Source organism: Dipteris shenzhenensis, chromosome 2, assembly GCF_047967505.1.
Source record: "Dipteris shenzhenensis isolate YYH24624 ecotype China chromosome 2, Dip_SZ_1.0, whole genome shotgun sequence".
Lineage (NCBI taxonomy): Eukaryota > Viridiplantae > Streptophyta > Polypodiopsida > Gleicheniales > Dipteridaceae > Dipteris > Dipteris shenzhenensis.
In genome coordinates, this window is record NC_141597.1 from 179,510 (window position 1) to 192,777 (window position 13,268).

A 13,268-nucleotide genomic window follows, 5' to 3' on the forward strand; every position below is an offset into this window, starting at 1 on the left:
GGAAGATAGACGCCTGTATTGCCTTCATCGGTAATATTGATACACACTTCGGATATTTTAATATGGCGAAGTGCCTTATACTGACACATCGAAAATTTATAGACCTCTTCCGGATCTATGATAGGGAGGTTCCAAGAATGCTTGGACTCCGTAAGTTCAGTGGTAGTGGAGGCGGAGCGGGGAGAAGAGATGCGAGCAGACAAAGCATGGAAGAGCTTGGCCATCGTGATAAACAGAACAACGTTACAGAAACTGGCTTCACACGTCACGCTAGTGCTCAACCACGGAAACGGCACCTCTGGCCTGAAGGGGGGAGCGGCAGCGACAGGGTCCCAGACACTCTTCGAGTGAAACACAACAACAATAACGAGGCTCTGATACCAAAAGACAAAACGCTTGCGCAATGTACACAGTTAACGTCTACACTTAATGTGCTTGATCAGAAGGTTTCCACTCATCTCACTTAGTGTTCTTCAGGTCTTCTGCCTGCTGCCTTTGCTTGTCAGGATTTCTTCACTTCTCCTGCTTCCCCAGTCCGAAATACTATGAAAACCTGGCTTATTTCTGTCCTTCTCCGACCACCAGGTGTTACTCCCTATTCTTTGGTTGCTTTAGTAGATACAGGTTCCGGCTTCAATATTTGCAAATATAATGCTTTTCCTACCTACTGTTGGGAGCCTCTTCCTGAAGTCGATCACATGCACGGTTCTACTATGGGCGGAGGTGTTATTGCTTGCAAACGGTATGCCTCCAACATCTCCATTTCCTTGGCTGGGCATCCAACTGAAATCAATTTCTATCAATTGGAATCACAAGGGATTGACCTGGTTATTGGTAACGACTTCCTCAATCGACATTTGCCTTTCGGTTTCTCTACGGAGACAATGGTTCTAACTATCAATCAGGAGCTTGTACAAATTCCTGCTCGTGTCAAGGTCTCCCAAGTCTTGAAACCTTATGAGGAGGATCTTGCCATAGTCAATCAGATGTCGCCACATTGCCCAGTCCCTGATCAATATCGTGCGTCACCCACGCCATCTCCTCTGCATCCTTCTGCTGAGTTCAGTCCTCCTCCAGATGCGCAACCTCTCCTTACTGATCAGGAACTCCGTGATCTCGTCAACGATCTTGTGGCTCAGGATACAGCCAAACAGCTTCGCCGCCAGACTCATACTCTCTTGCTATGTAATACTCTTGCTGAGATGGAGCAACAATTACTCCAACATTGTAGCGGTGATTCGCCACAAGCCTTCAAACATGTACATCATCATCGGATTGTCTTGCCCATTAAAGAAGGTGCTAAACCATATAAGGAAAGCCCTTATGGTTTTACTGCTGAAGATCGACAACTCTGTAATGAGGAGATTGCTGCTTTATTACAACAGGGATTAATCAGGGAATCCACATCTGCTTGGGCAGCTGCTGCATTTTATGTGAACAAACATTCAGAGCAAAAAAGGGGTAAGAAGAGGTTAGTCATAAATTATAAACCTCTCAATAAGTGTCTCATTCCAATTTCTTACCCTCTGCCCAATAAGGAATATTTAATGCAACAGATCAGCGGAGCCACAATATTTTCTAAGTTAGATCTTAAAGCTGGCTTCTGGCAGATAGGCCTCTTGCCTGAGGACCAGTACAAAACTGGGTTTGTGGTCCCCCAAGGCTTTTATGAATGGACAGTGCTTCCCTTTGGCTGAAAACTGCACCAGTGGAATTCCAGCGCTACATGGATTCACTCTTCGCTCCCTATCATGCATTTTGCTTAGTTTATATTGATGACATCTTAATCTATAGCAAAAATCCTCATCTCCATTTGCAGCACCTCCAGGTTATCCATGATCTCCTCCAACAAAAGGGCCTGGTTCTTTCTCCCTCCAAAATTCAAATTGGTAAAGCATCTATTGAATTCTTAGGGGTTCTAATCACTCATGGAGCAATTCAACTACAGGACCATGTTTTAAAAGTCCTTGCTGCTTTCCCTGCGGAGATCCGGGATCGTCATCAACTCCAACGCTTTCTTGGGTGCTTGAATTATATTGCCCCTTTCTATCAGCACCTGGCCCGAGATCGCTATCTCCTTCAACTCTGCCTACGCAAGGATGGTCCAGTCTGGGGTCCAGCCCAATCCACTGCTCTGGCAAATATCAAACAACACCTCCAGTCTTTACCGCCATTAGCTATCCCTTCTGTCAATGCTAACCTCATCATTGAAACCGATGCATCTGATGAGTTCTGGGGTGCGATCTTACTTGAAAGCACAGCTCCACAGCAAGAACGTATTTGTGCTTTCTGATCTAGTATTTTCCAAGGAGCCGAGCGCAACTATCATTCAATCGAAAAAGAGATTTTGGCCGTCAAAAAGGCAATCCAAAAATTGGAACTCTTCATCCTGAATAAGCCTTTTCTTGTACGCACAGATAATCAGAATTTCCGTACCTTCTGCACTCGAAAGATTGATAAGCAGATTGGACACGGCCGTCTTGCCAGATGGCAAGAATTCTTTGCTATGTATGATTTTCAGGTTGAATGGAAAAAGGGCAGTACCAATATTCTCCCCGATATGCTTTCCAGAGAAGGTGTGCCCTATTGGGCCCAACATCCCACTAAGTACTGTGCTCTGCCCTAACATCTGTACTTCCACTAACAAAAGTGTACAGTGAATAGACACTGTCTGGCATGCCAGATAAGACCTTCACTTTTTCCAAACCACTAACGCCCCCGGTTTGCAAAAGTAGCCCCCTGGATTGCACACAAGCACTGGTATTCTCTTGCCCACAATTGTATATAAAGGTCCCAAGTCCTTCAGTCTCGGGCAGAGTCTGCCTAGAGTCCTCTTGTAAACATTTCTCTCCTTGATGGCTTGGGGAGAAGCACCATCCAAATTAAGCACGTACCCTGGAAAGGATTTGTGTTGCAGACGGAAACGAAGTTCGCCTGCTTCGTTGAGGGTCCCGTCCGTATACTCCGGCATCTGCTGATATTCAGGCATCTTGGGTACACGACCAGGAGAATTGGGGAAGAGCGGACTTGGACCACTGGCAGGTTCCTCTTTGATTGCGCCTTGGTTCATGAGAGTAGGCACAGAATTGGGCTGAGGCACAGGAGACATACGAGGAACAAGAGGGGGTGCATGAGGAAGCAGAGGATGGTCATCACTATCAGAGTCTGAATCAGGATCAGCTGGATGATCCGATCCGATTGGTCTGGGGGCAGGATGAGGAAGCAAAGGAAAGAAAAGATCAGGCTCAAGAGGAATAACTCCTCCAAGGGGAGGCCGAACAGCTGTGATGTCGGCATTATCCTACTCCGTCCACCTAAAGGCCCGGATGATGGGATGGCTGGGATCAAGCCATTCTGTAGCCTGTTCAGCATTGTAAGGCAGCTGGTCTGTAACTTCACAACCGTCAAGATAAGAAGGAAGAGTAATCATACAGAGGGGATGAAAGTTATACTGAAGAGAAGGAGCAGCATCAGAGGGGGGAAGAGTATAGGAAACAGCAGCAGAAGGACAAGGGACAGGATATACAGGAGTAGCAGGAGCCGAAGTAAGCTTGTCATCGAGCTTAGCTAGAGCAAGCTGCAGATTATAAAGAGCTAAGCGACACTCATCTAGGCTGGACTGTACTTGAATGTTATGGGCATTACACCAGTTCAGCTGCTGTTGCTCGACAGGAACGTGAGATAATGGGACAGATGGTGAAACAACAGCAAAAGGGAAAGAGATAAGCTTACTGTCAGTATCGATGGCCTCTTGATAGCCGGAAAGGGACGGCCATTCGGTAGGCTGAAACATCATGAGGGGCACTTTATGTGTGATGGCCTCAAAGTTGGATTGGATGTGAGGCACATGGTTAATGGTAGTCTCACGGTGGTACTGGAGACTAGCATCACTGGGAAATTGGGAAGCAGCTGTTTGAGACACCCAATCACACACCGCTTCCATTCGAGGAGAACTTCCAGGCAGAGGAGAAACTTCAGATGGAGGAGTACTGCTAATGGAAATATGGGAGGAAGCGGGAAAAGCCAGATGCATAACCTTCTTTGAGTGATCACCAGAACGGCGCCGGACAATTGCACGAGTTGGTGTGTCTTCGATCGTGTACGGAACATCTTCCTGAGAATCCACTTCATTGACTATCTGTTGATAGTCCATGTCCCATTCAGCAGGCATGGAAACCGCATCGAACTTGAACCGAGTCACCTCTGCATTGGTGGCTCCATAAAGAATGCACTCGTCAGGGGAGCGGATATTGCGAGGGATCGGATTGATCGTGGACACCAGGTAGTTGATGCAACGGACATGAATCGCACAATGTTCCGACCTGGGTTTCATCTACAGCCCTTTGACATGGACATACAAAAGGAGGGCTGTGGAGAGATGAGGATCTGCCAAAGACATCTTGAAGTTGGGATAAACAACAGTATATACAGGTTCTTTATTTAAAGAACCATGGACAAGACCAATCCTAGCGGCTTTAATAGACAGATGACGAGTATCAACCAGACTAACCATGCAGGTGGCGTTAACGCCAGACCGAAACAATGGTTCGATGGCTAACACGAAACAGCCATAGTGAATATATTGGTAACCGGATCGAGTGAAGGACTCGATCTCGGACTGGTAAAAGAGAGGGAGATAGACGCCCGTATTGCCTTCATCGGCAATATTGATACACACTTCGGATATTTTAATATGGCGAAGTGCCTTATACTAAAACATCAAAAATTTATAGACCTCTTCCGGATCTATGATAGGGAGGTTCCAAGAATGCTTGGACTCCGTAAGTTCAGTGGTAGTGGAGGCGGAGCGGGGAGAAGAGATGCGAGTAGACAAAGCACAGAAGAGCTTGGCCATCGTGATAAACAGAACAACGTTACAGAAACTGGCTTCACACGTCATGCTAGTGCTCAACCATGGAAACGGCACCTCTGGCCTGAAGGGGGGAGCGGCAGCGACAGGGTCCCAGACACTCTTCGAGTGAAACACAACAACAATAACGAGGCTCTCATACCAAATGACAAAACGCTTGCCTATACTCACGTCTGCTCAGATATGGTAAACGAAACGATTACCGATAACGATACCAAGAGGGATAGCGAAATGGAACTGAGGAGATGATATGACAATGAGAAGGAGATAGCGAGGATACGGCGTTTCAGGGCGAGACTCACAGGTGGGGTTGGAGCAAGAGGAAGCGAACATGAGAGAGTAGAAGATCCGGATAGGCAATTTCTTAGCTTCAAGTGCAGAGGCGAGCGAAGGCATAAGGAAAACAGAACAAAGACAAGAGACTTGAAGATTGGAAGACTACAAGCTTGTATTGCCGAGGAGGAGAGAAATGTTTACAAGAGGACTCTAGGCAGAGCTTGTATTGCCGAGGAGGAGAGAAATGTTTACAAGAGGACTCTAGGCAGACTCTGCCCGGGAATGAAGGACTTGGGTCCTTTATATACAATTGTCGGCAAGAGAATACCATTGCTTGTGTGCAATCCAGGGGGCTACTTTTGCAAACCGGGGGCGTTAGTGGTTTGGAAAAAGTGAAGGTCTTATCTGGCATGCCAGACAGTGTCTATTCACTGTACACTTTTGTTAGTGGAAGTACTAATGTTAGGGTGGAGCGCAGTACTTAGTGGGATGCTGGGCCCAGTAGGACGCACCTTCTCTGGGGTTTTACTACTGAAGATCGACAACTCTGTAATGAGGAGATTGCTGCTTTATTACAACAGGGATTAATCAGGGAATCCACATCTCCTTGGGCAGCTGCTGCATTTTATGTGAACAAACATTCGGAGCAAAAAAGGGGTAAGAAGAGGTTAGTCATCCTCGCTATCTCCTTCTCATTGTCGTATCATCTCCTCAGTTCCATTTCGCTATCCCTCTCGGTATCGTTATCGGGAATCGTTTCGTCTACCATATCTGAGCAGACGTGAGTATCGGTAAGCGTTTTGTCTTTTGGTATCAGAGCCTCGTTATTGTTGTTGTATTTCACTCGAAGAGTGTCTGGGACCCTGTCGCTGCCGCTCCCCCCTTCAGGCCAGAGGTTTCCGTGGTTGAGCACTAGCGTGACGTGTGAAGCCAGTTTCTGTAACGTTGTTCTGTTTATCACGATGGCCAAGCTCTTCTGTGCTTTGTCTGCTTGCATCTCTTTTCCCCGCTCCGCCTCCACTACCACTGAACTTACGGAGTCCAAGCATTCTTGGAACCTCCCTATCATAGATCTGGAAGAGGTCTATAAATTTTCGATGTTTTAGTATAAGGCACTTCGCCATATTAAAATATCCGAAGTGTGTATCAATATTGCCGATGAAGGCAATACAGGCATCTATCTTCCTCTCTTCTCCCAGTCTGAGATAGATTCGTTTACTCGGTCTGGTTATCAATATATCCATTACGGTTGTTTTGTGTTGGCTATTGAGCCTTTGTTTCGATCTGGCGTTAACGCCACTTGCATGGTTAGTCTGGTTGATACCCGTCATTTGTCTATAAAAGCCGCTCGTATTGGTCTTGTCCATGGTTCCCTTAACAAGGAACCTGTATATACGGTTGTATATCCCAATTTTAAGATGTCCTTGGCAGATCCTCACCTTTCTATAGCCCTTCGTTTGTATGTGCATGTTAAAGGGCTGCAAATGAAACCCAGGTCCGAGCACTGCGCTATTCATGTCCGTTGCATTAACTACCTGGTTTCCACTATTAATCCGATTCCTCGCAATATCCGCTCCCCTGACGAATGCATTCTCTATGGAACCACCAATGCGGAGGTAACGCGGTTCAAGTTCGATGCAGTTCCCATACCTGCTGAATGGGACATGGACTATCAACAGATAGTCAATGAAGTTGATTCTCAAGAAGCACCGTATATGATCGAAGACACACCAACTCGTGCCATTGTCCGGCGCCGTTCTGGTGATCATACGAAGAAGGTTATGCGCCTGGCCTTTCCCGCTTCGTCTCATATTTTCGATTAGCAGTACTCCTCCTTCTGAAGTTCCTGAGAGTTCTGCTCGCATGGAAGCGGTCCGTGATTGGGTGTCCCAAACAGCTGCTTCTCAGTTTCCCACTGATGCCAGTCTCCAGTACTGCCGAGAGACTGCAGTCAATCATGTGCCTCACATCCAATCTAACTTTGAGGCTGTCACTCATAAAGTTCCCCTCATGATGTTTCAGCCTACCGAATGGCCGTCCCTTTCCGGCTATCAAGAGGCACTGGATAATGATAGTAAGCTTATCTCTTCTCCTTTTGCTGTTGTTACACCATCCGTGCCATTATCACAGGTTCCTGTCGAACAACAGCAGCTGAACTGGTGCAACGCCCACAACATTCAAGTCCAGTCCAGCCTGGATGAGTGTCGCCTAGCTCTTTATAATCTGCAGCTTGCTTTGGCTAAGCTAGCCGACAAGCTTACTTTGGCCCTTGCTGCTCCTGTATATCCTATCTCTTGCTCCCCTGCTCCTCCTTCTACTGCTGTTCAATATAGCCTTCCACCCTCTGATGCTGCTCCTCTTCTTCAGTATAACTTTCATCCCCTCTGTATGATTACTCTTCCTTCTTATCTTGACGGTTGTGAAGTTACAGACCAGCTGCCTTACAATGCTGACCAGGCTGTAGAATGGCTTGATCCCAGCCATCCCATCATCCGGGCGTTTAGGTGGACGGAGCAGGATAATGCCGACATCACAGCTGTTCAGCCTCCCCTTGGAGGAGTTATTCCTCTTGAGCCTGATCTTTTCTTTCCTTTGCTTCCTCATCCTGCCCGCGGACCAATCGGATCGGATCATCCAGCTGATCCTGATTCAGACTCTGATAGTGATGACCATCCTCTGCTTCCTCATGCACCCCCTCTTGTTCCTCGTATGTCTCCTGTGCCTCAGCCCAATTCTGTGCCTACTCTCATGAACCAAGGTACAGTCAAAGAGGAACCTACCAGTGGTCCAAGTCCGCTCTTCCCCAATTCTCCTGGTCGTGTACCCAAGATGCCTGAATATCAGCAGATGCCGGAGTATACGGACGGGACCCTCAACGAAGCAGGCGAACTTCGTTTCCGCCTGCAACATAAATCTTTTCCAGGGTATGTGCTTAATTTGGATGGTGCGTCGCCCCAAGCTATTAAGGATATTTTAAAGATATTTTATGGGCATATGATGTCACTGGTCAATGTATATAAATGGTCTCCTCGCGATGCGGCTGTGGAAATAACCAAAGGGTTTACTGGCATCCTTGCCAATTGGTGGGAATCCCTATCAGAGGAATCTAAGGAACAGATTTGATTGAACAGGATGCACACCAACAAGCAAATGCACCTGATGCTTTGATTGCAGCCATCACCAATCAGTTCCTGCCCACATTCACCGATGATCGCGCTCAGGCTTCAAATGAATTCTTTGCTCTGAAGCTCTGTGATCTCTTTCAGTTAGCCCAATACAATGCTCACGCCCAACAATTGGTTTATCGGGCCGGCATTTTTGCTGACGTCTCCGCCAAGCGCCACTATCTCTTTAGCCTTCCACATAAACTTGGTGAAGCGGTGAACTCTCTCATTGAAGACAAAGATTCTCAATATCAACAATCAGCCGACTGAGGTACATAAAACTGTGGCTGATTTTACATTTGCTAATCTTTTCCAGCTTGTTCAGGTTTATATCCGCAAGCAGTGTATAGAGTATTCGCTCAAGAATAAGATCAAGGAAATTAGTCTGGTTTCTCCATCTATTTGTCAGCAGTTTGTAGGACATCATCATTTTTGTTCTACATCCTCCTCGGGCTATCTTGCACGACACTCTGCTTCTCGCCGACGAGCTTCTTTCAAGAAATCCCAGTGCTCTTGTGATAAAGCAAGTTCTTTCCCGCGCCTCCACAAGCTGCATTGGCGCCGTCGCTATCAATGCCGACCCCAACGCTTTCTTCGCAAGCGTCGTCCTGCTTCAGGTTCTTCTTCTGGTTGTTTCATTTGTGGCAAGAAGGGCCATTTTGCAAAGGATTGTCCACAACAACCGAAGACTTCTCAACAGAAGCAGCTTAAGGGATTTTTCAGTTTGGTCAATGATCCAGATACTTGGGAAGTGGTGTCGCAAGGAGCCACTGATGACTCCTTATATGAATGTTCAGAGTCGGATACTCCTGAGTGCTTTACTTGCCAATTAGCCTTGCCTATGGATACGGCGATCAATTTGTTTATGAATACGCCTCCAATGCATATTATTGATCTCTTGGCAAGCTCCGACTCTCGAGCCAGGTGCTGATAGAAAGGAGATATGTAATTCAAGCACCCAAGAAAGCGTTGAAGCTGATGGCGATTGCGAATCTCCGCAGGGAAAGCAGCAAGGGCTTTTAGCACATGATCTTGTAATTGAATTGTTTCATTAGTAATTAGTACTCCCAAGAAATCAATGGAGGCTTTACCAATTTGAATTTTGGAGGGAGAAAGAACGAGGCCCTTCTGTTGGAGTAGATCATGGATAACCTGGAGGTGCTGAAGATGAAGATGAGGATTTTTGCTGTAGATTAAGATGTATCAATATACACTAAGCAAAATTCATGGTAGGGAGCAAAGATAGAGTCCATGTAGCGCTGGAATTCTACTGGCGCAGTTTTAAGGCCAAAAGGGAGCACTGTCCATTCGTAAAAGCCTTGGGGAACTACAAACCCTGTTTTATGCTGATTAGCAGGCAAGAGACCTATCTGCCAGAAGCCGGCTTTTAGATCTAACTTAGAGAAGATAGTGGCTCCACTGATTTGTTGCATTAAGTATTCCTTATTGGGCAGAGGGTAAGAAATTGAAATCAGACACTTGTTGAGAGGTTTATAATTTATTACCAACCTCTTCTTACCTCGTTTTTGCTCTGAATGTTTGTTCACATAAAAGGCAGCAGCTGCCCATGCTGAGGTGGATTCCTTGATTAATCCCTGTTGCAATAATGTAGCAATTTCCTCATTGCAGAGTTGTCGGTCTTCAGCAGTAAAGCCATAAGGGCTCTCCTTATAAGGTTTAGCTCCTTCTCTAATAGGCAAGCCATTCTTGTGATGATGTACATGCTTGAAGGCTTGTGGAGAATCACCACTGCAATGGTCAAGTAATTGTTGCTCCATTTCAGCAGATAGGGAGGTTCCAAGAATGCTTGGACTCCGTAAGTTCAGTGGTAGTGGAGGCGGAGCGGGGAGAAGAGATGCGAGCAGACAAAGCACGGAAGAGCTTGGCTATCGTGATAAACAGAACAACGTTACAGAAACTGGCTTCACACGTCACGCTAGTGCTCAACCACAGAAACGGCACCTCTGGCCTGAAGGGGGGAGCGGCAGCGACAGGGTCCCAGACACTCTTCGAGTGAAACACAACAACAATAACGAGGCTCTAATACCAAAAGACAAAACGCTTGCTGATACTCACGTCTGCTCAGATATGGTAGACGAAACGATTCCCGATAACGATACCGAGAGGGATAGCGAAATGGAACTGAGGAGATGATACGACAATGAGAAGGAGATAGCGAGGATACAGCGTTTCAGGGCGAGACTCACAGGTGGGGTTGGAGCGAGAGGAAGCGAACATGAGAGAGTAGAAGATCCGGATAGGCGATTTCTTAGCTTCAAGTGCAGAGGCGAGCGAAGGCATAAGGAAAACAGAACAAAGGCAAGAGACTTCAAGATTGGAAGACTACAAGCTTGTATTGCCGAGGAGGAGAGAAATGTTTACAAGAGGACTCTAGGCAGACTCTGCCCGAGAATGAAGGACTTGGGTCCTTTATATACAATTGTGGGCAAGAGAATACCAGTGCTTGTGTGCCATCCAGGGGGCTACTTTTGCAAAGCGGGGGCGTTAGTGGTTTGGAAAAAGTGAAGGTCTTATCTGGCATGCCAGACAGTGTCTATTCACTGTACACTTTTGTTAGTGGAAGTACTAATGTTAGGGTGGAAAAGGGAAAAAGGCTGGAGAGGGAATAGGTCGAGAGGGTCGTGGTGGTGGAGAAGGCGGCAAAGGGAAATCTGTAATGTCGAGAGGTCTATCAGAACCAGAGTCGGAGTCGGAGCTTGCCAAGAGATACTCTGTACACTGCTTGCAGATATAAACCTGAACAAGCTGGAAAAGATTAGCAAATGTAAAATCAGCCACAGTTTTATGTACCTCAGTCGGCTGATTGTTGATATTGAGAATCTTGAGGAAGACCTACAGAACACTGGGTCAGATGAGTAGATACCTTCTGGTCAAGTGCATTCAAAGTCGAGGTTAACTGTGTACATTGTGCTAGAATGGTAGCTGTATGGGTTTTCAAAGTCACAATATGATCCTGAAGTTGATGAAACTGGTTAGTACAAGAAGAAGAGGGGGCAGTGGTAAGAGTGTGTACAGGAACTTGGGTAAACGGAAGAGGGAGATAATTATCAGGAGAATTATGGACAACATGAGGAGGTCGGAAAACAGAAGGTCCAGCAAAAGGGAGAGTAGTTTGTGGAGGAGGAACCAGGGAAGGAGGAAAAGGGAAAAAAGCAGGAGAGGGAATAGGTCGAGAAGGCCGTGGTGGCGGAGAAGGCGGGAGAGGAAAATCTGTTATGTCGACACGCCTATCAGAACCAGACTCGGAGTCGGAGCTTGCCAAGAGATCAATAATATGCATTGGAGGCGTATTCATAAACAAACTGATCGCCGTATCCATAGGCAAGGCTAATTGGCAAGTAAAGCACTCAGGAGTATCCGACTCTGAACATTCATATAAGGAGTCATCAGTGGCTCCTTGCGACATCTCCTGTGCCTGAGCCCAATTCTGTGCCTACTCTCATGAACCAAGGCGCAGTCAAAGAGGAACCTGCCAGTGGTCCAAGTCTGCTCTTCCCCAATTCTCCTGGTCGTGTACCCAAGATGCCTGAATATCAGCAGATGCCGGAGTATAAGGACGGGACCCTCAACGAAGCAGGCGAACTTCGTTTCCGTCTGCAACACAAATCCTTTCCAGGGTACGTGCTTAATTTGGATGGTGCTTCTCCCCAAGCCATCAAGGATATTTTGAAGATTTTTTATGGGCATATGATGTCGCTGGTCAATGTATATAAATGGTCTCCTCGCGATGCGGCTGTGGAAACAACCAAAGGGTTTACTGGCATCCTTGCCAATTGGTGGGAATTCTTTTCTATAAATTTTCGATGTTTCAGTACAAGGCGCTTCGCCATATTAAGATATCCGAAGTGTGTATTAATATTGCCGATGAAGGCAATACGGGCGTCTATCTCCCTCTCTTTTCCCAGTCCGAGATCGAGTCCTTCACTCGATCCGGTTACCAATATATTCACTATGGCTGTTTCGTGTTAGCCATCGAACCATTGTTTCGGTCTGGCGTTAACGACACCTGCATAGTTAGTCTGGTTGATACTCGTCATCTGTCTATTAAAGCAGCTAGGATTGGTCTTGTCCATGTCCCATTCCGCAGGCATGGGAACCGCATCGAACTTGAACCTGTATATACTGTTGTTTATCCCAACTTCAAGATGTCTTTGGCAGATCCTCATCTCTCCACAGCCCTCCGTTTGTATGTCCATGTCAAAGGGCTGCAGATGAAACCCAGGTCGGAACATTGTGCGATTCATGTCCGTTGCATCAACTACCTGGTGTCCACGATCAATCGGATCCCTCGCACTATCCGCTCCCCTGACGAATGCATTCTTTATGGAGCTACCAATGCAGAGGTGACTCGGTTCAAGTTCGATGCGGTTCCCATGCTTGCTGAATGGGACATGGACTATCAACAGATAGTTAATGAAGTGGATTCTCAGGAAGACGTTCCGTACACGATCGAAGACACACCAACTCGTGCAATTGTCCGGCGCCGTTCTGGTGATCACTCAAAGAAGGTTATGCGTCTGGCTTTTCCCGCTTCCTCCCATATTTCCATTAGCAGTACTCCTCCATCTGAAGTTTCTCCTCTGCCTGAGAGTTCTGCTCGAATGGAAGCGGTGCGTGATTCGGTGTCTCAAACAGCTGCTTCCCAGTTTCCCAGTGATGCTAGTCTCCAGTACCGCCGTGAGACTGCCGTTAACCATGTGCCTCACATCCAATCCAACTTTGAGGCCATCACACATAAAGTGCCCCTCATGATGTTTCAGCCTACCGAATGGCCGTCCCTTTCCGGCTATCAAGAGGCCGTCGATACTGACAGTAAGCTTATCTCTTCCCCTTTTGCTGTTGTTTCACCATCTGTCCCATTATTTCAAGTTCCTATCGAGCAACAGCAGCTGAACTGGTGTAATCCAGCCTGAATCCAGCCTGGATGAGTGTCGCTT

At 46.8% G+C, this 13,268-nt stretch overlaps 1 protein-coding gene across 1 annotated transcript; it reads left to right on the forward strand.

Annotated features, from left to right (window-relative positions):
• The first annotated feature begins 206 nt into the window (after positions 1-206).
• On the forward strand, positions 207-2,293 carry LOC147904167 (uncharacterized). Its single transcript, XM_087398256.1, has 3 exons — positions 207-446; positions 507-1,471; positions 1,681-2,293. The coding sequence occupies exons 1-3, from the start codon at positions 207-209 to the stop codon at positions 2,291-2,293; spliced, it is 1,818 nt and encodes a 605-aa protein (XP_087254382.1).
• Positions 2,294-13,268: the final 10,975 nt, after the last annotated feature.

Coding starts and splice junctions, on each gene's coding strand:
- LOC147904167 (XM_087398256.1), top strand. CDS start 207: ATGGAAGAGCTTGGCCATCGTGATAAACAGAACAACGTTACAGAAACT. Junction 447..506: donor TTAATGTGCTTGATCAGAAG/GTTTCCACTCAT, acceptor TTTGCTTGTCAG/GATTTCTTCACTTCTCCTGC. Junction 1,472..1,680: donor CAAAAAAGGGGTAAGAAGAG/GTTAGTCATAAA, acceptor ATGAATGGACAG/TGCTTCCCTTTGGCTGAAAA.